This window comes from Lasiosphaeria miniovina (genome assembly GCF_030549165.1).
Source record: "Lasiosphaeria miniovina strain SMH2392-1A chromosome Unknown B0T26scaffold_8, whole genome shotgun sequence".
Classification (NCBI taxonomy): domain Eukaryota; kingdom Fungi; phylum Ascomycota; class Sordariomycetes; order Sordariales; family Lasiosphaeriaceae; genus Lasiosphaeria; species Lasiosphaeria miniovina.
The window spans coordinates 2,805,528-2,828,557 of record NW_026848227.1 but is presented as its reverse complement, the minus strand read 5'-3'; the positions used below and the strand labels follow the sequence as shown (position 1 = coordinate 2,828,557).

The following is a 23,030-nucleotide window of genomic DNA, read 5'->3' as shown; positions in this document are numbered from 1 at the left end:
GTTGCTAGGTGATAACTGCGAATGGCTTCTAACTGCGGTGCATTACTGAGAGTGAGGGGCGAATCAAAGCCGCGCCTCGAAATTTCCCAATTGACGGGGGCTTGGCATGTCTCAGCTCCCCAACGACGAGCTGTTTGGTGAATTTGACAGGGACAAAACGGTTTGCAGATGCCGTCAGTCGAATTGAAGACTCTGAATATACTACTTAGATTCCTTAATTACATCCCCAATCACTCAGGTAACCGCAATCGAGCTCATGTTAAACAGTTCCTGGTTGCTTGTTCGTATTCGTCAGACGTTGCAAAAAGCGTCGAGGAGAAGAACAACGCGTCGTCTGTCCAGCCCTCTGTCCGTTTCGGGCTTTGGCTGAGCAACGGTAGGTGCCAGGTGAGAGGCATCCTGTTCTCAGGCAAGCGCCCCGAGACCAGAATTAGAATGGCTGGTCGCAACGAACCCACCACCATAAAGGCCTCCCCGCGATTGGCCGCAAAACCGCGCCACGGGCTGGGCGTTTCGCACTTCGCACTTCACTTACCGCAGTTTCTCAGCTTCGTAGCTTCGCAGTCTTTTCCCCACCAACGGCCAAGAGCATTGACATTGACCTGAAGAACGCAGCCACCAGTAACCAGGCGCACTCAAAGTGTTGACCACAATCCGTCGAGTCAATGTCTGGGGTATCCATTGACTCGGACCCAAGCCTTCTGTCCTTTGAAATGGACAACTCGCAGCCACTACCAACGTCTTCGGCGCCATCGACTCCCTCTTACTCACAGAGAAGAAAGCGCAATTTCACCGAGGGCCAGCAGGCCAGAGTCAAGTGTGACAACTGTCGCGATGCCCATATACTAGTAAGTGCCTAGCTACAGTGCAAGTGTCCGTGTTGAGAACTTGATCGCGTTTGCTGACACCGAGCTCTTCTTCAGTGTAGCCCGCCCAGGACCAGCCCGACGCCTCTGGGGTGCGACACGTGCAAGAGATCAAAGAGACACTGTGGCGGATACACAGTAAAGGTCCGACGAGAAAAGAGACAGAAGGAACCCGAACAAGCGCCGCGAGCGACTCCTTCCCAATCCCGTCTCCCACCGGCTCCTGGAACCTTAAACCGCTCGACGACAACTGCTCAAAATGCATTGGAAGCGGCGTTGCCGGAAGTAATCGAAAGCCAAGGCGATTACGGCGCGGGAGACGGTGAAAGCTTGCCCAACACTCCGACCAGAACCTTGTGGCCTAGCCAGAGCCAGGATTGGGACTTTCAGGATTTGTGAGTAGTAGTGGCAGAACATGCCCACTCTCGACGTCTCCTGCTAACTGACGGCCAGGGTGGATGCAGCCATCATGTTCCAACTCAACAAGATCGGGCGCGTCATTCGGATGCGTCAACAGCAAAGGGTCCTCGACCTTTTTGGCACAACCCATCAACCTCGGGTCGAGGACGGCGGGCTGTATCGGTCTCTCAACGAGTTTGCCAGTCAGCTGAGGAACAGAGCTCAGCGACGAATGGCCAGAGTTACGGCGAGGTCTGCAGAGGAAATTTTGCTGCGCCAGATTCTTGCTGCTCTCGGCCCCCCAACCTGCAAATGTGATATTGCCGTCGAGATGATGAGAGGCGAGGTTTTTGGAAGCGAGCTTCTTAAATTCGCGTCGTCCATCTCCCAGTCCAGCCGAGGCCTGTCAGGCGAGAATATAAGAAAGCTAGACGTGCTGTGGGATAAGTTGGGAGAAACCGCTCCTCGCATCAAAGAAGTATTTCATGCAGACGTTGAACTCCTGGTAGACTACCACTTCCTCGCATCGGAGTTTTTGGCGGTTCTAATCAGCACATCATGGGGCTGCGACATGAGAGACAACGAGTTCATCGACCTCTCATTCCTTTGGGGCTGCATCTTCCCGCGCCTTCTAGATGCGCTCAACAGAGACCGGGATCTAGCCTGGCTGCAGACGCGGACGGGTGTTGTGAAAGAGTTCCTCGACCAGGAACCTGAATTCACATACACATGGGTGGGCGAATGGGGCCAAACATTCTTCCACGTGGCGACCTTGTTTGAGAAGAGAGACGAAAGTTGGGACATGTTGAAAGCCCTTACCGCAACCATGCAGACAGATGATGACGGCAGGACCGTTTTGCATTATGCCGCCGCTGCCGGCAACGAAGCTGCCTGTCGAGCTATGGGCCTCGGCGATATTGGGGTCCGCGATCGGGACAACCGATTACCCGTATATTATGCGGCTCGCAACGGGCACCACGCCGTGACAAGGTTCTTGACGGAATATATGTGAGCGGATATGGTGAATATGGTGGACAGTGGAGAAGGTGGACAGTGGAGAAGGTGGACAGTGGAGAAGGTGGATAGTGGAGAAGGTGGACAGTGGAGAAGCTGAACCTAGTTATAAATAATTCCAGATTTCAATATCCTAGCTGATTACCCAATTATTTGACGTGGCTACGTAATTAAATAGCTCAGCTAACGTAGTTCCCAATTCCAGCAACTAGCAGACCTTAGTTTGAGGTCACAGTCGTCTAGCTTCTTTTCATTCTATATCTATACTGAAACAAGTGCGATAATTACTCGGAGAGAAAGTTGACGTGTTTCAGTCATTTGTTTGTTGTCACTGTTGTGGAGCGGAGTTTCATACCTGTGTTATATTTATTATTTTTCACCTAATCGTATTTCTAGTGGGACACGGCGTCCATTCTTGTCCTACCAGATCATTAAGCAGTAATTTCAATAAGTATGCTCACACAGGATGCCGTGAGATTTGTGGTAGTGAAGGAACATGTAAAGTACAGTTATATACCTAGGTTTGCTGAGTGGTCAAGGTCCGCGGCCAAAGAGAACTATCAGCTCACCAAGTTTGCTTGGCACAATTGAGCTTCTCATACACCATCCGTCCAATCTTAACCATAATTTTCCTTATCAGAGTTGAGTCGTTAGCCAGGGAGATTTAAATAGCTTCGCGTCTAGCTAAGTTTTCTGTTTTTGAAAAGTGAAGTCCCACACTGTGTAACAAGCCCACGTCCATCCATCAACCTGTTCAGGAACAGACATCAACCCGTTCAGAGGAACAGAGACACTGTTCCCCATTAGTCTGCGAACGACGCGCCAGCGGGAAACCATGATTACGGTAAATTTTATTCGCGACAAGCAGGACAGAAAATCATTCCCGCTCAACGTCAGAAACATCACTCTGCATAGCGACTCACCCTCAACAGCAGAAGGGCAAAGCCACCGCAGATACGTCAAGACACCTCCTCGACAAGACCCAAGGGTATTCAGACAATCAACAAGACAAAAATTCACTTTGACAACAGCTAAGACATGGCGAAAATGGCGAGTACGCCTTGCGACAGCGCGCACTACACAGCCGACGACGACGCACACAATCACAATGAACCCCCTGCCAGCCCAGCCATGAACGCGGAGCACGACAGCTCAGACGGCAAATACCACAACAGCGCGCAGAGCCATTTCCAGTTCACCAGCCTGCTCCAGACCCTCGCTGAACAGTCGCACACGGCTCAGTCACGCCGCCAACGCCGTGCGCACACGCGCCCAGACGGCTTCTACTCCGCTGAGAACAGCAACGCAGACGATGATGACCACTGCGACCAGCAGGAGCCCACCGACCCGTGGGAGGAGTACCGCGCCGCGCAGTCGCAGCCCAAGCAGCTGCAGTATCATCAACAACAAGACTATCACCCGGATTGCTATCACTCGGATTCGGAGCTCAACGTCACTGATACATACGAATCAGAGTCAGAAATTACAGAGCAAGACATATCGCAGCTACAGCATCCGCGGCAAGACTATCATCACTCGGACTTGGACCTCAACGTCACCGAGGCAGATCAATCACAAGACAAGTCGGCGTCAAAGGAAGAGCACGCAACACAGGAAGCCTCGATCTCGCCCGAGGCGCGCGCCGCGGCGCAGCGCAAATTCTGGAACGAAGGGTTCTTCATCGACGACGCGGCCCACATGGGCGTGGCGCGCGAGTATTGGATTCAGCAGGACCGCATTCTCGGGACCAACTCTCACGGAACCCTGAGCCGCTGCAACTGGATCCGCATGTACGTCGTGCCGCTGTGGATGCCGCTGCGCCCGGCCGGCGTGCCGGCGCTCACCGTCACGGATCCCGACGGCCGCACGGCCTACCTTGACGATGTGACGTACTACGTGGACGATGTTTTTGACAAGAACGAGGGCTAGGACTCCGATTACGGCTATGGTTCCGATTCTGGCGAGGGAGATGTGGTTCGTGGTGCTGGCGAGGATGCTGGCGAGGATGCTGGCGATGTTGATCGCGGTTATGACGCCGATAATGACGAGGAAAACGAGAATGATGATAATAGCGAGGGCAATGGCTCCAGGACCAAGGAGTATGTACAAATCTTTGAATACGGTGCCAATTCCGAGTAATTGGCTCTATTGGATGACTGGACTAGATGATCACGGGCTGGGTGGACTACGGTGCCCGGCCTTGGTTCTGTTGAGATTGGAGGCACTTGAGGAGGCATAGAGCGGCACTTTGTATAATACTCGGAGACCCTTGACGAGGTATAGATAGGCACCTGTGTATAGTACTTGGACACATTTACGTCCCTACCCTAGGTTCTGGTGTGTAAATAATACTTGGAGTGACAAAGCGGCGGCCCTTTGGAACAATAGGTCTTTATTCCTATTACTAACCCTACTGATTCTCATCGCCATCTATAGCGTAACTAACAATGGTATTATTCCTGCTATCATCTACCTATTCATCATCTCACTGCACTAAGAAGCGAGTGATATCTTACACATCAAAAACACAAAGCCTCTATACCTCGTCTTCTATCCGCCTTACACACAATGAAGCGATAACCTACCGATAATATACTAAGGTTTTCTACAAAATCAACTTTATTGTCACGACCAGGGCAAGGCATTGAGGTGAACTCAGTCCATTGGGTGCTATCGACGAAGATTCTAAACTGAGGAGGGAAAGAAGGAAAAGTCCGACAACGCGTCGCGTGCTCGCGAATAAGTTTTCATCTATCAGTGGGGTAGGTGGGGCCTCGAGGAGGCTTCTGATAGGCCCGGGGGTTCTGGGCGGCTCTGGCTGCTTGAGGGCCAGTTTGGTGGACGGGTCCTCACATTTATTATCACACTAGCATTACAAAAGAAAATGATTAGTAAATAAACTGGATTAAAATTGAAATGAAAGTCTATATAAGATTTTTTGCGGCGTTATTACTATTGTTCCCGCCGAAAAGTAAAAGAAACCCTAGAAGAAAGGCGGAAAAAAAAGAAGAATTAAAGCTAGTAAAGCTTCTATGCGGTTGCTCGGTAGTCTTTCCCTTGCCGGTGGAATTATTGGGAGTCCTAGAGGATGCCTTGGCGGTCTTCGCCTCTGGTGATGTTAGAGACTTTGGCATGATTGCTGTGCTCGATCGACCGTCGACGACTTGCGATGTGAGATTGGCTTCTTGCTCAGTCGGTACAAGCTGCTCGAATGTACAGGACGTCAGTGGCATCTCATGCGGGGGTGAACGTCGGATTTTGCTCACTCTTGGCGTTGGGCGAAATTTTGGTAGTTGACGATTTGACGAAAGTAAACGCCTTACGCTTCGCCTTCTTGGGTGTGATAACCTCCTCTTTGACGTCACCTTCATTCTCACCCCCTGTGTCTTAGCTGGTAGTGGTGCTCTCCGTGTCGTCCTTTGCGACCTTAGCCGCCTTTTTCTTTCGCTGCTTAGCAGTAGGGATGGGAGAGCTGTTAGTCTCTCCGTGGCAGCCACTATTGAAGAACTGTGTGTTAGCTTGGCGCGGCTGGGGAGTTAAAGCGTTGATTACTCTCGGTGGCCGCAGTGGTGGCGCGGGCTGCCTTTACGAAGTAGGCGAGGAGTGAAACCGCACTTCGAGCCAGCCTCAACAGAGACAAGACGCCAGGGAGACGGTTTAAAATCTAAAGGCACGGGTCATGGCATGAATGGCTATAACAAGCTCAACAGTTCTTTTGGTTCGAATGACGCAACGACGCGCCACGCGCAACCCAAAAGCACGTCAAATTTGGGTTGGAAGCGATAAGAACATGTTTTTATAGATGGGGCAATATTCGGACCGATCGGAGGTAGCATACCTAACAACCTAGACTAGGCTAGCCATTCTATATTATCGCCGTCGCCTTGCGACCCATCCTCGTTTTCCTCCGACTCATTCCTATCATCATCCCACACACCCATGCTCTGATCTGAGTCATCGCTTCCCGAATCAATGTGGAATCCTGTTCGGAAGGGGAATGGAATAAAGCGTGTTCGATTCCAATCCTCCATGTTCATGAAATATGTTGAGCAAGTGGACTCAACAGTAGCAATACACCCATCAAACCAACCGCAACCCGAGAAGTATTCCATCATCTTCTTGTCGTACAATGTGGCTCTGATTGACGGTTCTCTATCCTGAAGCCCATTTAGTAATGCTTGCATGTCGAAATGATCCGAGACCCAGTTGTCACCCTGTTCAAGTCGACGATAGGTCGCCAGCTCTGTTTGCACCGCTGCCCAAAGAATGCCCATTTGCTTGCTTGAGCAGTAAAAATTGGATAGCTGTACTCCCCCTGTCTTCGAAAAATGAGCACAGTCACGATCCTCTTGATGTCGTTCGTCGGCCGCAAAGTGTAGGATCTGTACGAAGAGACTCCATCCTAACCGAGCTGGTGATGGCAGGTCGTCCACAACTTGGATGGTTATTTCATTAGCAAGTTCTAGTGGTGTCAGAAGCCGATGGGTGCATTCATTCGCTTCTTCGGGTAATGAGAACAAGGCAGGGATGGAGACTTCGCTCGGGGTTGCTGGATCTGCGCCGTGGGCAAGCAAACATGCGAGGCATGCGATAGCTCCAAAGAGTGTCTCTCCCGCTGTTCCATTCCGTGCCAACAGAAAGGCGACCAAAACCAAAGTGTGGAGCGGACCCAGTTCAAGCTTCCTGCGGCACCCAATTCTTCCACAAGTTTTGACAAACAAACCACTTCGAGTGTTGACGTCTGGACTCCATGACTGGCTGAAAATTGCCGTGATCGAATGGCGTACCGCCTGCGCCGAGGTGTGACAGAATACATGTTTCCAAGAAACGGGGATGGTTGCCCTTCCAGATGCGCAGGGTGGGCGAAATATTATCGCTGGGGCAACGATAAATATCGCTTATCGCCGATAATCGTGCGATATCGTCGATAAATATCGATAACATTGATAATGCTTAGTCAGCTATCAATCTATCTCCGCCTCAACCTCCACAACTCGTTCTCGAATACATCCTGGCTCCCCCGTAAGCCCTGACCTAATCCAATGCTTCAAGCATTCAAGCATTTCCACTGTACTTTCTCCTAGTCGCATTCTTTCCCACGTTATCGTACGACGAGCCCCAGAAAAGACCCTTTCCGGCTCAGCACTCATTGCCGGGATTGATAGGATGTTGATTGCCAATTGAGATAGCTTCGGCCAGCGTCTTCGTTGCTCTATACGGAGCCACCAATAGAGAGATGATCCTTCGATTTGACGAGGTGGCTCTGACAAGTACTCTTCAAGTTCATCTTTGCTTGGTGGTCTTGGAAAGTTCTCAAGACCTCGCATTAAGGTATCCAAATCATCATTCGGATTCGGATTCTGATCTTGGCTCCTCTCCTTCTCAATCAGAAGAGCTGACTGTGGTTTATTTTCTGCTCCTTTGAAGTTGATCCAGAGCGTTTTGACCGCTTGGATTGCTGGCTTGACCCATTTTTTCTCCCAATTATACTTGAGATATTCAGTCTTCCTCGAAGGATGGAAAAGAATCGCAGCAGCATAATACGGAGTATCTTCCGTTTTGGCATAGTATTTGTCGAAAGTCTGCCAGCTCTTTTGGATTCGTTGAGAGATAAAGGGATTAGATTTGAAGGTTTCCTGGCTCCTCCTATAATGCTGAACCAACGCATCCATAACAAGAAGAACTCGGTCGATTGTTGCATGATCTCCCTCAGTAGTTTTTGTTGCTGAATAAAACGGCTTAAGGAAGGATTGGATAAATCGAAGAATCTCCCAATCTTGCGGAGAAAGAAAGTCAGACTTCAGCTCTTCGTACCAAGCTTTCGAATAGGTATCAAGGGCTGATTCCTTTTCCAGTGCAACTCTTAACATCTCGTACCAGCTATTCCACCTTGTGCTATTATCGAGAGGAATATTCCGGCCGGCAAGAGTTTTAAACTGATTCGTACGAGAGACTGAACCACGGATGTGGATGACGATATTATGAAGCTTTCCAAGGGGGCCGATATTGCGAAAGAAGCCCGATTCGAAATCTTCTTCTTCTTCATCCTTTTGGAAAAGAAACGCTTGGACTGCTAGGTTGATAATATGCCCCGTACATCTGATTCGATTCTCTGACGCCTTCCAATAGAGGCCTTCTTCTTCAAACTTCGAATCGAGAAGTAAACAAAGTTTGTCATTAGAGGTAGCATTATCGCCGATAAATGCCCCAATCTTGTGATAGATTCCGAAATCCTGAAGAGTTTGGAAGAGAATATCGTGCTGGACCTCAGAGTGGTGTGAAGGAATAGAAGGTAGAGCGATTAGGGCCTTGACTAATTCCTCGGTTTCGAAATCCACAAATTGAGCACAAATCCCTAGGAATAGCTTGTGATTTGGAGAAGTCCAAATATCCAGAGCAAGGTGGATTGTTGAGAGCGCTGATTGGAGCTTCTTCCGTAGAATATCTTTATGAAGATTGAACGAGCTGCTAATCCGTAGTTTAAGCGTCGAATGTGATGAGATAAGACTCTGAGCCTCAGGATTTAGCTCCTGACAAAAGGCACGAAAGAATGGGCTCTCGATAATCCGGAAGGGAAGATTTTGGGTGACAATCATAGCAACAAGGGCTTCATTGAGGGTTTTCTGGTTGAGAATCTTCCTCATAACTCGGGTATCCAATTCAGAAGTCTGATCGATTTCCGATGCCTTGTTGTATAAGAAATGAAGAGATTGAGATGCCGTACGAGATGGGGCTTCGAGGGTGATAGCATGCTTGCGAAGGTGAAGTCGTACATTCGTGGTGCTTTGCCCAAACCAAGGGCAGTATTGGCAATAGTAGAGACGATTTTTGCCTTTGTGTGAAGGCTCAGTCGATAGTGGCTGTCGAAGATGATCATGTAGACTTGACTGAATAGTTTCTTGAGATACCAGAGATTCCTCGGTATCTTGTGTCGAGGGAGTGGACATTTTGTAGTTGAGCCACTTTCGTAGCTATATTACAAGGCGTAGCCGATGAAGATGATGATATTGAGGGGAGAGGAGGGGTAAAAAATTATCTGCTTACTAAGCAACCGATATCGACGATATCGGTCGATATCGTCAATATCGGCGATAACAATTATTGATTCAATATATCGGCGATAAGCTTATCGTCGCCCACCCTGCAGATGCGTAAAGCTGGCGAACACAGGGCGTATCGGCATCCCATCTCCCGCAGATGTCGACTTCTTCACCGGGAAACCTGGATTGGCTCTCGAATCCCTTACTGACAACCGCGGGAGCCACTGAAGTGTGTGATCGGAGGATCGTGATCATCAATGAGTCTAGAACTGTATGTCCCAAATCGTTGCGGTAAGTAGCGGAAACGGATGCTCCAATTTGCAAGGATCCGGCCATGATGTCGATGATGAGACAGCAAGTTTTTGCGCCATCCAGGTGAGCTGCGGCAAGATGAAAGGGGGACAACGTGCGCAGCGCTGCTGCGCCCTCCGCCATCCTAAAATATGGCTCTTCCACCAGATACTCAATGTGGTCTTGGTTTCTCGCAATTATTGCCATTGCAAAAGAGTCAGCATGGAGCTGCTCCTCTGGTCGCTCGAGTGCCAGGGTAATTGAAGAGACGGCCATTGGGAGACTTTGGCTTTCAATGGCAGAGAAGCTATTCGTGGACAGTGCCCCCTGAATTGCTCCGGGAAGTGACCTGGGCCCCGCTTGCTCATTCCATGCAGCCCATGTTGTCTCGTCCCCGATGTCCTGAACCTGACCCTCCTGTCGAGGTGGAGGCGAAGGCGACTCGATCTCTTCATACTCCACGGGTTCCTCATAGTGAATTGTCCACCGGCACAACTGACTCGGGCCCTGGATTGATTCGTCTTGGATTGTGGAGCAAGGGAATGCGACAGAGGGCAGAATGGCTCTAGGAGTGGGCGATGATTGACTAAGACTCTTAGCAGCAATCAAATCCTGGGTCTATGCCTCGGGGCCGCGTCCCTAGTACTTGACGGTCATGAAGGAGAACATCCAAAGATCGTGGAGCCATGACACTGTCAGTCTAGAGAGGGCGGTTAGCGGCGTCCCGAGTTGAGAGATGGCGCTTGGTTCTTAACGGAATTGGCTTACCTTCGGTCATCAGGAGAGAGCCGGGTCAAAAGTTCCTTAAGTCGGCCTTCGATAAAAAGGTCTGCTCGGTCGAGCTTGGCCTTGTCCTGGATCATCCGCGTGGTGGGCGATGCGGCGGCTGGTGATGAGAGAGGGGATTCTGTGCTGTGCGAGCTATCGACGATAATAAAACCAGGCGAGGCCCCATCTTGACCGAATGGTGAGGGGTGGCCCAGAGGTATGCCGGCGTTGGATAGCACAGCTGCGTACGGTAGACTCCAGCGCATGAATCTTATTAATGAAATGTTAGTTCTAGTCAAGTCTCCAGAAAAGTGGCCCAGTTTCTGACTCACATTCCGCTGGCCAAGTCTGGCTCGGGTTTGTGCCGTATTTGATCGCCAATATAACGCTTCAGCTGCTTCTTGCGTGTCTCAGTCATCTCCTTTGCGAATTCGCCCTGAAAGATGGCAAGGTCCGACGTGCTGGCGGCTGTTCGAGCGCGCTTGGCATGGCGCATGATGATCTCGTCCTTCTCTTTCTTCACCATGCGCTTTCTAACCCCCCACTGTCTGAGGCGATAGCGGTAGTGCGTTGGCCTAAATATTATCCAGTTAGATGGCCGGTAATTAACCGTCATAGAACTCAATCCAGAAGATAATTGAACTCACTGAGCATCAAAGCGGTGATCTTGCTTCATCTTTGCAGCAAGCTGCGGGAGGGTCAGATTTTCCTCCATGAAGAGATGGACGATCGTGTCTTTCAACAATGGCCATCGTTGATCATGGGGAATCGAGCCAATCTGAGGGCCATTCACGGGCCCGGTGGCGCCTGAGAGGCCATTGCCATTCAAGGACAAGAAAAAGTTGTTGAAAGGAAGACGCTTGAACTTGAAGAAGCGAGGTTCGCTGGTAGCAATAGGGGTTAGATTTGCCTGCTTTTATGCTGCAGTAAGGCTGCCAGGCTCAGACCCTTCGGGACCTTCGGGTGGGGGCCCGACTCACCGCATTTCCTTCCCCCCAAAAAAAAACCCCCCGAGAAAGCGTGTAGGTCGCACAGAAAGTGAGGCGCTCGTGTGCATAGACAGCGAGAACGCGCATAAAGAAAGAGCTTCAAATGGCAACACCAATGACAGCAGTTCTCGGAGAGCTCTTGTGGGGCTTTACAAATGGGCAACACCCAATGACAGCAGTTCTCGGAGAGCTCTTGTGGGGCGTTACAAATGGGCAACACCCAATGGCGGCAGTTCTCGGAGAGCTCTTGTGGGGCGTTACAAATGGGCAACACCCAATGGCGGCAGTTCTCGGAGAGCTCTTGTGGGGCTTACAAATGGGCAACACCCAATGACAGCCAGCACAAAAAGACAAAGGCCAATGAGGCAACCCGGGGCAGATAATTGATGATAATGACGATTGGTGCGAGTCGAACGGGTGGTCCCAAGTGCTGCACCATCTAGGAACCACACAGCAGCTTGGCTGCTCTGTACGTATTGCCAATTCAGGCCGATAAACAAAAGGGCAGAAGCGAATGGGGTGGTTATACGTGGTGGGTCTGGCTTTGCCCGTCATCCTTGCTACGTTTTCATCTGCCTAAGAAAGGTCTGCCTTTTACGGTTCTTTTCTTTTGCGCATGTGTTTCATGGGGTAAATCCCCCAGGCCATGCTGGAAGTACCGCAATGTCCAACTTGATCGTCAACGTCTTGTTCCTTCGCCGAGGCAACAGCGGCAGTCGACATCCATGTACCGCGTCAGTGTTCGATACGCGTACCTTCACACTGTACTAATTACTCCCATGAAAGCCGGGAATGAGAGGCAGATTCTCCATTCACTTCACTGCCTTTGATCCACGCCTACATAAGTTGCTGAAATTCCCCCCCTCTCTCTATTTTCTTTCCTTCCTTCTCCCTCTGCACCCTCGCTCCGAGCAGGAAGCCTTGCAACGTCTTACTCTTACAGTATAGTCCCGCCGCTTTCCCGTGGCAAACATATTCTCAACCCATCCTCTTCAAGTGGCCTGTCAACCTCACCATACCCCATCAGCACGTCCCAAGCCTACTCCTGCCCTCCTCACACAACATGGCCCCAGACAGCGAGACCAAAAACCCCGGGAACAAAGGGCAAGCTGATCCTCCCAACCACAACTCATCCGGCTCCAGCGACCGTCATGGATTGCCCGTCCAAGCTCCCACGACCTCGGACAACAAATACGGCCATCAAACAACGCCGCCGGTAAAGGAGAAGTCAGCCATGGATGTCGATCTTGCCTTTATTGGCTCGCAGTTTGACGAGTAAGCATCTTCGTTAGGACGAGTCCTTGCCTCACTTGACTAAGAATTCATTATCTCCAACTAATTAGTGCGTACGAGTGGCCTTCCGCCTGACCAAAACCATCTCTCGTCTCGCCAGACATGCCTTGGCCATGGGTGTCCGTCGACCCACCTCCCGGGCGGCCCGTCAGACACGGCAAATCTTTCATCAAGGGCCGCGAGACCACCAACGCTTGCTCTTCCTGTCGTCACCCGTCTCCCTCGAGGCTGATGGCGAGCTCGGTGGTTGGGAGACGTTTGTCGCTCGCCAGTTCTGTGGCTCGAAGGAATAGATTGCTAGACATATATAATTAGGTAGTCATAGATGTAGTCCCCGTGCGCCGCTGGTATCCAAGTTCGCTTTTACATTGCTGTTATAATTTTCCTTCAAAGAAGAAAGCATCTTCGAAATTACGGGTGACTGTGAATACAAATTGCTCACTGGCATCGAAGCATCCGCAAGCGAGTGAGATTCCTTGGCCTCCATGACTGCAACGAAGGTAACAAGGTGTTAGGGATATACTGCCAGTAATTACGCACTAATGCAGGGCCAAATAATATGGATCCAATTCAGCGTCGTAACTGTTGTGGATTCGAAGGACAGAAAGTCTTGGGATCTTCGCACTAGCCTGATAAGGCCCATTTAATACTCTGTAAAGAGATTGGGGGTTTTCTAGAATAAGCCCATTTCGTCATTTGCAGCCAACCAAGCCCTCTTTGGTTTAATCGGCAAGGGTCGTGGCTCCTGTTGCACAGAAGTATTGCCCCCTAGTGTCACGGTCGCCAGTGGGCACATGACAGGATTGACTCTATTGGTTGCATTGTACTTAGAGTGCGGTCTGTGCGCTTCGCCACCAACGTGCTCAGCACCACCTACTTCCCCGCGCCCTGCGCGGTCCCTGCGATAGATTCCTTCTTTTCCTTCCCTAGCTTTAGATCCACATTCGTTACTGCATTCAATCGTTGACTTCCTTGCGGGCCGTCACACCTAGACTGGAACAGCTGCCACCAGTATTTGGAATTACGCCATGCAGACCAGCCTCTCACTCGAGATGAAGATGGCTGAGTGTAAGAGAAGGCAGGTACGCCGGATCAAGGTGGTCACTGTGAGGGCCTGGTCCTCCAGGCCTCCCAGACGCTCTGACTAATCAGACGCCAGTCGGGTGGATCCACCCGACCAGCCAGAGCCCCACCTTGAGACGCCCTGGAAGAATCTCGCGAGGGGAGGCTTTTGAGCTTCTTTTCCCTTTTCCCTTTAGTTTAGAATCTTCGTCTATAGCGCCCAATAGAGGAGTTCCGCCCTCATTCCAAGCCGGCCGTGACACAATTCTAAACTCTCAATTCTCATCGCTGGCTAGCGATCAATAAATACGTCAAACCCCACAAACAACCCACTACGTCGGCTGTGCACGACGATAAACCAGGCCACAGAAACCCCCAAACACCACAGCGTCGATGCCCAAGAAGAAAGATTACGGACCACCGATGCGCCAATCCGAACGCCTCTCTCAGCCAAAAGAGCTAAGCGAACGGACCCAGGAGGAAGCGAACTTGAAGACCCAAGAGTCCGACGAAGAAGTCACAGCAACCCCCTCGAGCACAGAGCTTGCTAAGCCCGCTCCACAGCAACGCGACACAGAGCCAAACGAGCCAGTCAACAGTATAGAAGTCGACGCCCCGATAGACAACACGCCGGGAAACGAAACCCGTAGCGTACCGGGTGACGATGGCGCCCCGAGCGCCGAGGATTACCGAGTTCTGCTTGCCCAAGTGGCAGAACTCAGGGCGGAGGCAGCCGCCCGCACCGCCGACGGCGTCAATCGCCGGGCCCGAACTGTCACCCCCGCTGAGAGCGCTTTCAGTGGGGACAGCTTCACACCCATTGGCTTCGCCGCCCTTCCCGCTTTCAAGCCCTACGGTCAGGACCAGCACGCCGCCAACCAAACCTTCGACCGGAAGGCTCGCAAGGCCGGTGTCGACCCTGGAGTTTTCAAGGGTGTTGACGGAACCTTCGATAAGTGGATCATCAAGGTGGCCGACAAGTTTGTAGAAGACGATGCCACTTTCAAGACAGAACGTAGCCGCATGGCGGTTCTGAACTCTCTTACGGAGGGATCCCCGAACGACCTGCTGGAGAGTCGGTACAGCTCTCAGGAGATGCCCTTCCGCAACGTCGCCGAGATGGTGGCTACGTTGTCGACTGTCTACCATGATGACAACCAAGCCACGAAAGCCAGGGCCGAGCTAGCCAAGCTCAAGTATGATCCGGCGAATAAGGACGTGACTATCCATTCATACATTGGATTAGTCAATAGCTTGGCTGATAAGGCTAATATTGCCAAGTCTGAGCGCAAGACCCTACTCTATGAGCATATTCCCGCCCGGCTTGACACCCGACTCTTGGGAGACTCAAAGAACCCGACAATCTCCTACGAAGCTTTTGCTGGCAGCGTCGCGGATGCTGCTCTAGCCCACCAGCGCGCTTGGGAGGAGAACAGAGAGCGCAAACAAGAGAAGAGGGATCGCCGGACACGTTCGCCAACCACTCACAGCGAACGGGCCTATGTTGGGGAGTCTCGGTTCGAGAAGCCAACTTCCCAGCCAGCTGCAACCAAAGTTCCCGAGGCTAAGAAGGATAGAGGGAAAGACGATACTTGTTTCATCTGCCGTAAGGAAGGTCACTTCGCCCGTGACTGCCCCGAGCGGAAGACTATGGCCAAGATGATGCTAGACCTCGACCAGGATCCTCCTACCTCCCCGGAGCAGTCATCCTCGTCGTCTAACGAATCGGAAAACTGCTAGGACTGTCGGAAGTCTCCACGACAGTCCGTATACCACGACTAGCTAAAGTGAGCAGATCGTCTGGATCAAAAACCTTCCTATTCCCTATTCAACTCCAATTGGAAGGAATTAGCCTCAAAACCAAAGCTCTTTGTGATACCGGAGCAGATATCTATTTGTCAATGACCCCGAAGATGGCCAATAAGGCCGTGAAGCTACTAGGCGCCGTTCGAGAACAGCTATCTAAGCCCATCCGCCTTAACGACTTTAATGGGGTGCTCGCCGCCAAAGCCACCCACCAGATCCGCCTCTCCCTGGAACTCGACGGACGGAGATTTCCACGACAGAAGTTCCTCATTATCCCCACTGCCGACGATGTTATTATCGGACAAGAATGGTTCATTAAGTATCGCGTTGGCCTTTTCCCCGCCACGCGAACCATGATCTGGCCTCAAGATCTACCAGCGCTCGCCAAGTATTCGCCCACCATTACTATTCCATGCCAGACTGGTTTGCTTGACATACAGGCTCAGGCAGACGCGGTGCGTCGCGACCGCCTGATAGCTGAGGACGAAAGGCAAGCGAGGGTCACCAAGATTATCCAGCGCCCTTTGAGAACGAAAAACCCAGTTTTAGCGCCCATCGCCCTTTCTAGCCCCAGAGACCAGGACAAGTCCCTCGTGGTCAATATTGCAGCTCTCTGTAGGCAAGTGGAAAATGACCCCCGGCAACCTGGATGGGCTCGACAGAACATGCCGGATACACCTATTTCTTTGAACGTCGTTGCGCCTCGTCTAAACTGGCAGACCCACGACGGGCAGCCAATTCCTTTCCCTGCTGGCGAAGATCCCGAACACGTCAAGAGAGTTCGCGATAAACTCCCAAAGGAGCTCGCCCATCTCGAAGGCTTCTTCTCCAAGAAAGCTTCGACCGAACTGCCGCCGAGCCGTGAAGGGTTCGACGTGACCCTAGACTTGGAGCGACCTTTGGAAGGGAAGCCCAAGAGGTTCTATACACCCGGTCACCTTCTCCCTCTGGAAAAAGAGACGGTAGACGAGCTTCTACGGATTGGATTCGTGGAACCCTGTATGGAGGAGACAGCCGCTTCGACGCTATTTGTACCAAAGAAGGGTACCGAGGAGAAACGTTTCTGTGTGGATTACCGATGGGTCAACCAGTTCCTGAAAGGACGCCAGTTCCTCGCACCCGATATCCAAGGAACGCTTTCCAACTGCCGTAACGCCCGCCGCCTGACCAAGATCGATATTATCCGAGCTTTTAATCGTCTACTAGTCCACCCCGACTCAAGATTCTTGACGGCCTTCAAGACCCGTCAAGGAACCTTCCAGTGGAAAGTCCTACCCTTTGGACTCAAGGTCGGCCCTGCTTGGTGGCAAGCCTTCATCAACGCTCAGCTGAACGAGCTCCTAGACAACTTTGCCAGCGCCTACGCCGACGACGTTCTCATCTATACTCAGGAGAACGAGCCACACTTCGCACACGTGGAGGAGGCCATCTATCGTTTGTATAAGGCTGGTCTACAGGGAGACATCAAGAAGTCTAGCTTTGACGTGGAAGTCATTGACTACCTAGGGTTAGTTCTCGAAGCTGGGAAAGGCGTACGTATCGACCCAGAGAAGATCAAGGCCATCCAGAGTTGGAAGTTTGAGGACCTACGTTCGATACGCGCCGTCAAGTCCTTTTTGGGCTTGTGCAACTATGTCCGAGTCTTCTGCCACCACTCTAGCGATGCCGCCGAGCCCCTGTCCAAGCTATTGAGGAAAGGTAGTGAATTTGTAATGGGACCCGAGCAACAAGCGGCCTTTGAGAAACTGAAGAAGCTGGCCACCGAGGCCCCAGTCCTCGCCTTCTTCGTCCCCGGCCGCCCGACGCGAGTGGAAACGGATTCTTCACGCAACGCCACTGGAGGCGTGATCATGCAACAACAGCCCGACGGAGTCTGGAGACCCGTGGGCTACTCGTCGAAGAACATGACTCCGGCCGAACGTGCGTATCTGATCCAGGATCAAGAGTTGCTCGCCGTGGTCAACTGTCTCAAGGATAACGAACCTTCTCTTCTCGGCCAGGAGTTCTTCGTGGTCACGGATCATAAAGCCTTGATCTACTGGTCTACTAAGCGGTTGCTGTCAACCCGTCAGGTCCGATGGTCCGATTTCCTAGGCCAGTTTGATATCACCTTCCAGTACCGCCCGGGACAAGAAAACGTGGTTGCCGATGCTCTATCACGTAAGACCGTCGACTCACCTACGGTTAAGGCACGAGAGGAGGAAGATCGAACATTCCCTTTGATACCAGTGGAACGTATCCAACCAGTCCTAGCGCCTATCTCCCGAGCGGTAGTGAATCCAGATATGCCTCGCGGCGCTGACCTGGTAGACCTGATCCAAGAGGAAAACGAGAAGCAGAGTCTGGGCGTAGATAACGGTCGTCTCGTGGTACCGGAAGTCACGTCCGACGGAGCGGTATATCTACGGACGGCCCTAATCCGAGAAGCCCACGAGCCGCCTATCTTCGCACACCCAGGCCAAAACAAGACTATCGCGTTCCTCAAGAAAGACTTTTGGTGGAGTACCCTCCGACAGGATGTCAAGAGGTACATCAAGAACTGCCGAAGCTGCCAGAGAAACAAGACCCGTCATGACAAGACCCCGGGCCTCTTACACCCTCTGGAGGTGCCGAATGAAGTCTGGAGCCAGGTAGTCGTCGACGGAAAAGATATGCCGAAGGATCGTCACGGCTACGACTACGTTTGGGCCTTTATTTGCAAGTTCAGCAAGATAATGGCTACACTCCCTGGACACAAGAACGATACCGCACCGGATCTGGCAGAGCGCTACTTCCACAAGGTATACCGTTTCTTTGGTATCCCGGCTGTCTGGATTAGCGATAATGCAGGACCGTTTATCTCGGAATTTCTGGAAACAATTAATAAGCTGACCGGGACCAAACACCGTCACGGCAGCTCTCGCCACCCACAGACGCAAGGCGCCGTGGAGATCACCAACGCGGATCTAGACCAACGAATGAGGCCTTACCTCACCAAGTACCAAGACACCTGGAGCGAGTACCTACCGGCACTCGACTTCGCCCATAATGTGTCCTGGCATTCGAGCATCGGCATGGCCCCGTTAAAAGTCGCGTTGGGAGCCACCCCACGGAACCCCCTCTCTATTGATATCCTAGACCTCAATACCTCGACCGACCCGCAAAAGAAAGCATTACAGCTCGTCACCCAGACCAAAGCGGTACAAGACCTGGCAAGGAAGAATGCCTTAGAAGCTCAAGCGGCCCAAGCCGTCCAAGCGAACAAGAAGCGACGTCCCGTCGACTTCACCATTGGAGACTTGGTATACGTGAGCAAGAAGGGTATGAGGACAGAGGCCCCGAGTACCAAGTTGGATTCACAGTGGGCAGGACCATGGAAGATCGTGGAGGAACGAGGACATAGCTTTGTGCTGGATACTCCGCCCTATGTCAAAGGCACGAACCTCTTCCATGCAGATCGGCTACGTAAGGCTGATGACAGTCCCCTACCCCAACAGACCAGCTTACCGGAACCACCTGAGGAGATCAACGGGGAGCCAGAGTGGGAAGTTGAGAGGATTAATGCCTTTCGACTGTTTGGCCAACGAGAGACCCTACAATACCAAGTTGCCTGGAAGGGGCACGACCCCGACGATACTTGGTATAAGGCAGAGAATCTCAAGAATGCAGCTATGGCGCTGGATAGTTTTCATCGAGAATACCCCGAAGCCGCAGGACCTCCAGTGAGGCTGCGTGATTGGATAAAGGCAGCAGCAGAAGACGAATATCCGGAGGACCACGAAGAGGATAACAAGGCAGAGCACAAAGGGTATAAGGCAAGGCAAAAGAGGAAGTATACTAGAAGGCACGCTTAAATCCGCTCTTCAAAGCCACGACCACCGTCACGGCAGTCGCGGCTTGGAGGGGGGTAGTGTGAGGGCCTGGTCCTCCAGGCCTCCCAGACGCTCTGACTAATCAGACGCCAGTTGGGTGGATCCACCCGACCAGCCAGAGCCCCCCCACCTTGAGACGCCCTGGAAGAATCTCGCGAGGGGAGGCTTTTGAGCTTCTTTTCCCTTTTCCCTTTAGTTTAGAATCTTCGTCTATAGCGCCCAATAGAGGAGTTCCGCCCTCATTCCAAGCCGGCCGTGACAGTCACAATGCAGGTAAGAAGGTGGGCGAGCAACGAGTAGTATTGGTGTGAGACTTCAACCTGGCCCTCGCAAAGGAAGGTGGGCGAGGGCCACTGTTTATATACGTGCTCAGGGGCTCAGGCCCGGGGCGCCATGGCGTGGCGTAGTGGCTTGTGCCAACTGGCAGTGTTCCGGCCAGTTGGTAACAGGTGGTGAGCGCGCACCCTGTGCGCGCGGCTGGTGTTTGGGTTGTCCTTTCCTTACACTGAGTTCGCATCCGAGCAATAGAAATCGTATACTATTTACTACGGATACCGGTCTTTACTGCCATAGAATAATATTACAAACCACTCGACTGTTAGGGTCGTCTGTCTGTAAGGGAGCACGGGCTCCACAGGATGCTGGGGTTGGTAATTATGAAGATAGAACAAAGGGCAAGCTCTTATCGCACGGGTAATACAGTCAAATCGGAATGCCACTTAAAGTATATGAGTGCAGTGAATGTGTATTGCTTGCTTAAAGAACCAAGCAAGAACCATCTAAGACCGTGGGTACGGTCATCGTATATATCTAACTGTGTAACCAATAACAATGGTCCCACTGGCCCGTGGTCCCGAGACTTGCGGTCTCGGGACGCCGGGCGCGCGGGACACTGTCCCGCGTCCCCGACCTTAAGTGGTCCCGAACCTCGGGACCCAGGGACACTCCTAATTGGTTCTTTCCATGGGACGCTCCTGATTGGTCCGCACCAAACTGAGCATGCCCCCACTATTGCGCATTTCGACAAGGATTCGTAACATAAATCCTTAAATATAACGTGTGTGATAAGCGAGATGAACAGACAAGCGAGTTGAACAATTTCCACAACCTCACCACAACTACCCTCAATTACACAACCACAACACTAGGAAATAACAATAACTGAATCGGAAACAGATGAATCAGACGATTCTGCAGCCTCCTTGCACGTACGTGCATTATGGCCAGGCTTGCCGCATACGCCACAGCATCGAATCTTCGTACGAGACCCCCCTGCACCACCACCATTTTGTCGTGTTTCCTGGACCAACTGCCCACCCACAGCCTTCTGATCCAGTAGATCCTGTGCCTCTTGTACAGTAAGTGATCCTCCAAGCCGAACACGTGTTTTCTTGGCTCTCCGTCGCTTACTAAGCCCCTCATTGGCCTTCCGAAGTGCTGAGACCTCTGTACGCAAAAGAGCCACCTCGTGCATCATAGCCATCGTACCTTTGGCTAATCGATCCACAGCAGTCAGCATTGGTGTTGGAGAGCTGCCCTGATGGTTGGAAATTCGAGTTTTGATGAACGCTGACTGTGAGGCAGCCTCTCTCGGGTTTTGTGGCGTTTGGGAGACCCAAGGTAGCGATGTAGTTGGGCTTGTAGCTGGGGGTGTTGGAGTCCGAATACGCACATCCAGCTTGGATATCACCCTCTCTGGATCGTACGGCACAAGGCCGGCTCCAGCAAACCCCCCCTGGATATTCCTTTCCGTAACCGAAGCAAAAAACGCCTCTCTAAACCCACAAAGAAATTCCAGCTTGCTAATATGTGTGATGTTCATCCGCATCAGCTGCTCAATCTGACAGCCGTACGCCTTCTTCAACGGCCCAAAGCAACCAACATCCAATGGCTGAAGTAGGTGTGAAGAGTGCGGAGGCATACAGAGTGTGATGATGTTGTGCTCCCGGCAGTAAGTCTCGAATTCTTCGGAGTGGTGGCTATCGTGGCCGTCGAGAATTAACAGTCGGTATATTCCCTTCGTACGAGATGCTGTGTGGAAATCGAAGTGCCGAATCCAATCCATGCCTTTCTCATTAGTAGTCCAGCCATTGTCGGTTGTTGCGATACGCCAGGTACCCGGAAGGTTGCACTCTTGATACCAGTTAGCAAGGTGATATTGCCCAGCTAAGATAATGAATGGTGGGATAGTCCAGCCTAGAGCATTCACTCCTTGGATGACTGTAGCCCACTCTCGATTACCAGGCTGGGCTTGCTTAGCCCTACCACGGCCATCAGAGGTAGTAACTACCATAGCGGGGATGATAATGCCCATCATAAAGCCGGTCTCGTCGAAATTGTACAAATCTTCGTCAAGGATACCGTACTTGGCCTTCGTGTTGTGCACAAGCGCAAACCACTCGCGAATAACTTTTGGATCTTCGCATTTGGCCCTCTGGTAGTCGTATTTACGCGTAAAACGCGTCCGAAGTTCTGGCTGGCGCTTGACGAAGTTGTGAGCCCAGCGTGTACCGACAGAGGGCGCGTCGCGTTCGCGTAGCAATCGATTGGCCATATCTTCTACGTACGAAAGCCGGGGATGAAATGCGCGCGCACATAGCTCAATGATGTACTGAACAATCGTTTTCTCTTCCAAATCCGTAAGCTTACGCGAATTGGCTGGAGTATCACGTCGTGCAGGTTTGCCGTCGCGTCGGTTGCGTATAGTATTTACCGTGACTTGATATGTTGTTGCTGCAGCTCGAATACTGAGTTTTGGGTCGTTTTGAATAGCCCTGAGGGCCAAATTCACCCTAGCTTCGTATGAAGGAAGAGACATTTGAGTTTGTTGAGGAATTTGGTGTTTTGTAGAGAGGAGGCGCGTCGCGTCAAAAGTGTTCAACTCGCTTGTCTGTTCATCTCGCTTATCACACACGTTATACTAAGATATATATAAAGGTTAAATACTATAATCCATAAACGGGCTAGGAAAATGTTGGAATGACAAGGTCATTCGTTCCATAGTCACTGCAGTAACCGATGCGAATGGGGTGGTGTGGTGGTTGTATTCTGGTCTGCTCTATCTCTAAGGTCACGAACTACGGGGATAGGATGCGCGTTGGAATTGGCGATGCAGGAGGTTACGTGAGGGGTGGTGCGCCTCGCGCACGTGCTGCATAGCGGCCCGCGTGGTGGTCAGCCACTGAGGCTGTGCAGCCTGTTGACCAATCACGTGCGACTGCATCCTCTGATTGACTGGTAGTTCCCACAGAAAAGCTTTAATTGTTGAGTATTTCTAAAAGAGACAGGCGTCTAGGATTATTTAATACGGGTTTTGATATCTATTACCTGTCTCTTCGGAAAACATTAAGGGCGAGCCGTAAGATTTCAAGGCCTCTCAAATTTTGGAAAATCCCCCGGTATTAGTCACGTCTAACCACCTCAGAAAGGCTCCCGCTGCCTCGGTAGCATTGGCGGACCTCACCGTACGGGCCCAGCAGAACCTTGAAAAATGGTCCACAATGACCAAAAGGTGGGTATTTCCAACTTTAGACACAGGGAACCTAGGGTCCCACGTGATTCATCCTGAAAAGTTGGAAGGGTTCGTCAACAGCTGAAGGCTGAGTTGGCGCATATCGGGGGCTTCACTCTAACCTTGTCCATGGCTACAAT

At 51.6% G+C, this 23,030-nt stretch overlaps 5 protein-coding genes across 5 annotated transcripts; 2 read left to right on the top strand and 3 right to left on the bottom strand.

Annotated features, from left to right (window-relative positions):
- The first annotated feature begins 184 nt into the window (after positions 1–184).
- B0T26DRAFT_732349 (uncharacterized protein) lies at positions 185–2,356 on the top strand. Its single transcript, XM_060443106.1, has 3 exons — positions 185–848; positions 924–1,261; positions 1,320–2,356. Exons 1-3 carry the CDS (start codon positions 666–668, stop codon positions 2,275–2,277), a joined length of 1,479 nt encoding a protein of 492 aa, XP_060290567.1. The 5' UTR covers positions 185–665; the 3' UTR covers positions 2,278–2,356.
- Positions 2,357–3,326: 970 nt separating this feature from the next.
- Positions 3,327–4,208, top strand: B0T26DRAFT_757226 (uncharacterized protein; the record flags this gene model as incomplete). Its single annotated transcript, XM_060446221.1, has 1 exon — positions 3,327–4,208. One exon carries the CDS (start codon positions 3,327–3,329, stop codon positions 4,206–4,208), a length of 882 nt encoding a protein of 293 aa, XP_060290566.1.
- A 5,177-nt stretch (positions 4,209–9,385) lies between these two features.
- Positions 9,386–9,754, bottom strand: B0T26DRAFT_657321 (uncharacterized protein; the record flags this gene model as incomplete). The annotated part of the gene is made up of 1 exon (XM_060438774.1): positions 9,386–9,754. The coding sequence occupies one exon, from the start codon at positions 9,752–9,754 to the stop codon at positions 9,386–9,388; it is 369 nt and encodes a 122-aa protein (XP_060290565.1).
- A 313-nt stretch (positions 9,755–10,067) lies between these two features.
- B0T26DRAFT_509317 (uncharacterized protein) lies at positions 10,068–11,422 on the bottom strand. Its single transcript, XM_060435414.1, has 5 exons — positions 11,359–11,422; positions 11,026–11,262; positions 10,711–10,953; positions 10,379–10,648; positions 10,068–10,310 (listed from the first exon to the last, which is right to left on the bottom strand). The coding sequence occupies exons 1-5, from the start codon at positions 11,361–11,363 to the stop codon at positions 10,250–10,252; spliced, it is 816 nt and encodes a 271-aa protein (XP_060290564.1). The 5' UTR covers positions 11,364–11,422; the 3' UTR covers positions 10,068–10,249.
- Positions 11,423–20,196: 8,774 nt separating this feature from the next.
- B0T26DRAFT_732327 (uncharacterized protein) lies at positions 20,197–20,385 on the bottom strand (the record flags this gene model as incomplete). Its single annotated transcript, XM_060443105.1, has 1 exon — positions 20,197–20,385. A coding segment is annotated over one exon (189 nt), but the record flags the coding sequence as incomplete, so codon positions are not given.
- Positions 20,386–23,030: the final 2,645 nt, after the last annotated feature.

Excerpts from the sequence above, each read along its gene's own strand:
- B0T26DRAFT_732349 (XM_060443106.1), top strand. The coding sequence starts at position 666 with ATGTCTGGGGTATCCATTGACTCGGACCCAAGCCTTCTGTCCTTTGAA. Across the intron at positions 849-923 it reads GTCGCGATGCCCATATACTA|TGTAGCCCGCCCAGGACCAG; the intron begins GTAAGTGCCTAG and ends GCTCTTCTTCAG. Across the intron at positions 1,262-1,319 it reads GATTGGGACTTTCAGGATTT|GGTGGATGCAGCCATCATGT; the intron begins GTGAGTAGTAGT and ends ACTGACGGCCAG.
- B0T26DRAFT_509317 (XM_060435414.1), bottom strand. Across the intron at positions 10,954-11,025 it reads GATCACCGCTTTGATGCTCA|GCCAACGCACTACCGCTATC; the intron begins GTGAGTTCAATT and ends GATAATATTTAG. Across the intron at positions 10,311-10,378 it reads CTCTCTCCTGATGACCGAAG|ACTGACAGTGTCATGGCTCC; the intron begins GTAAGCCAATTC and ends CGCCCTCTCTAG.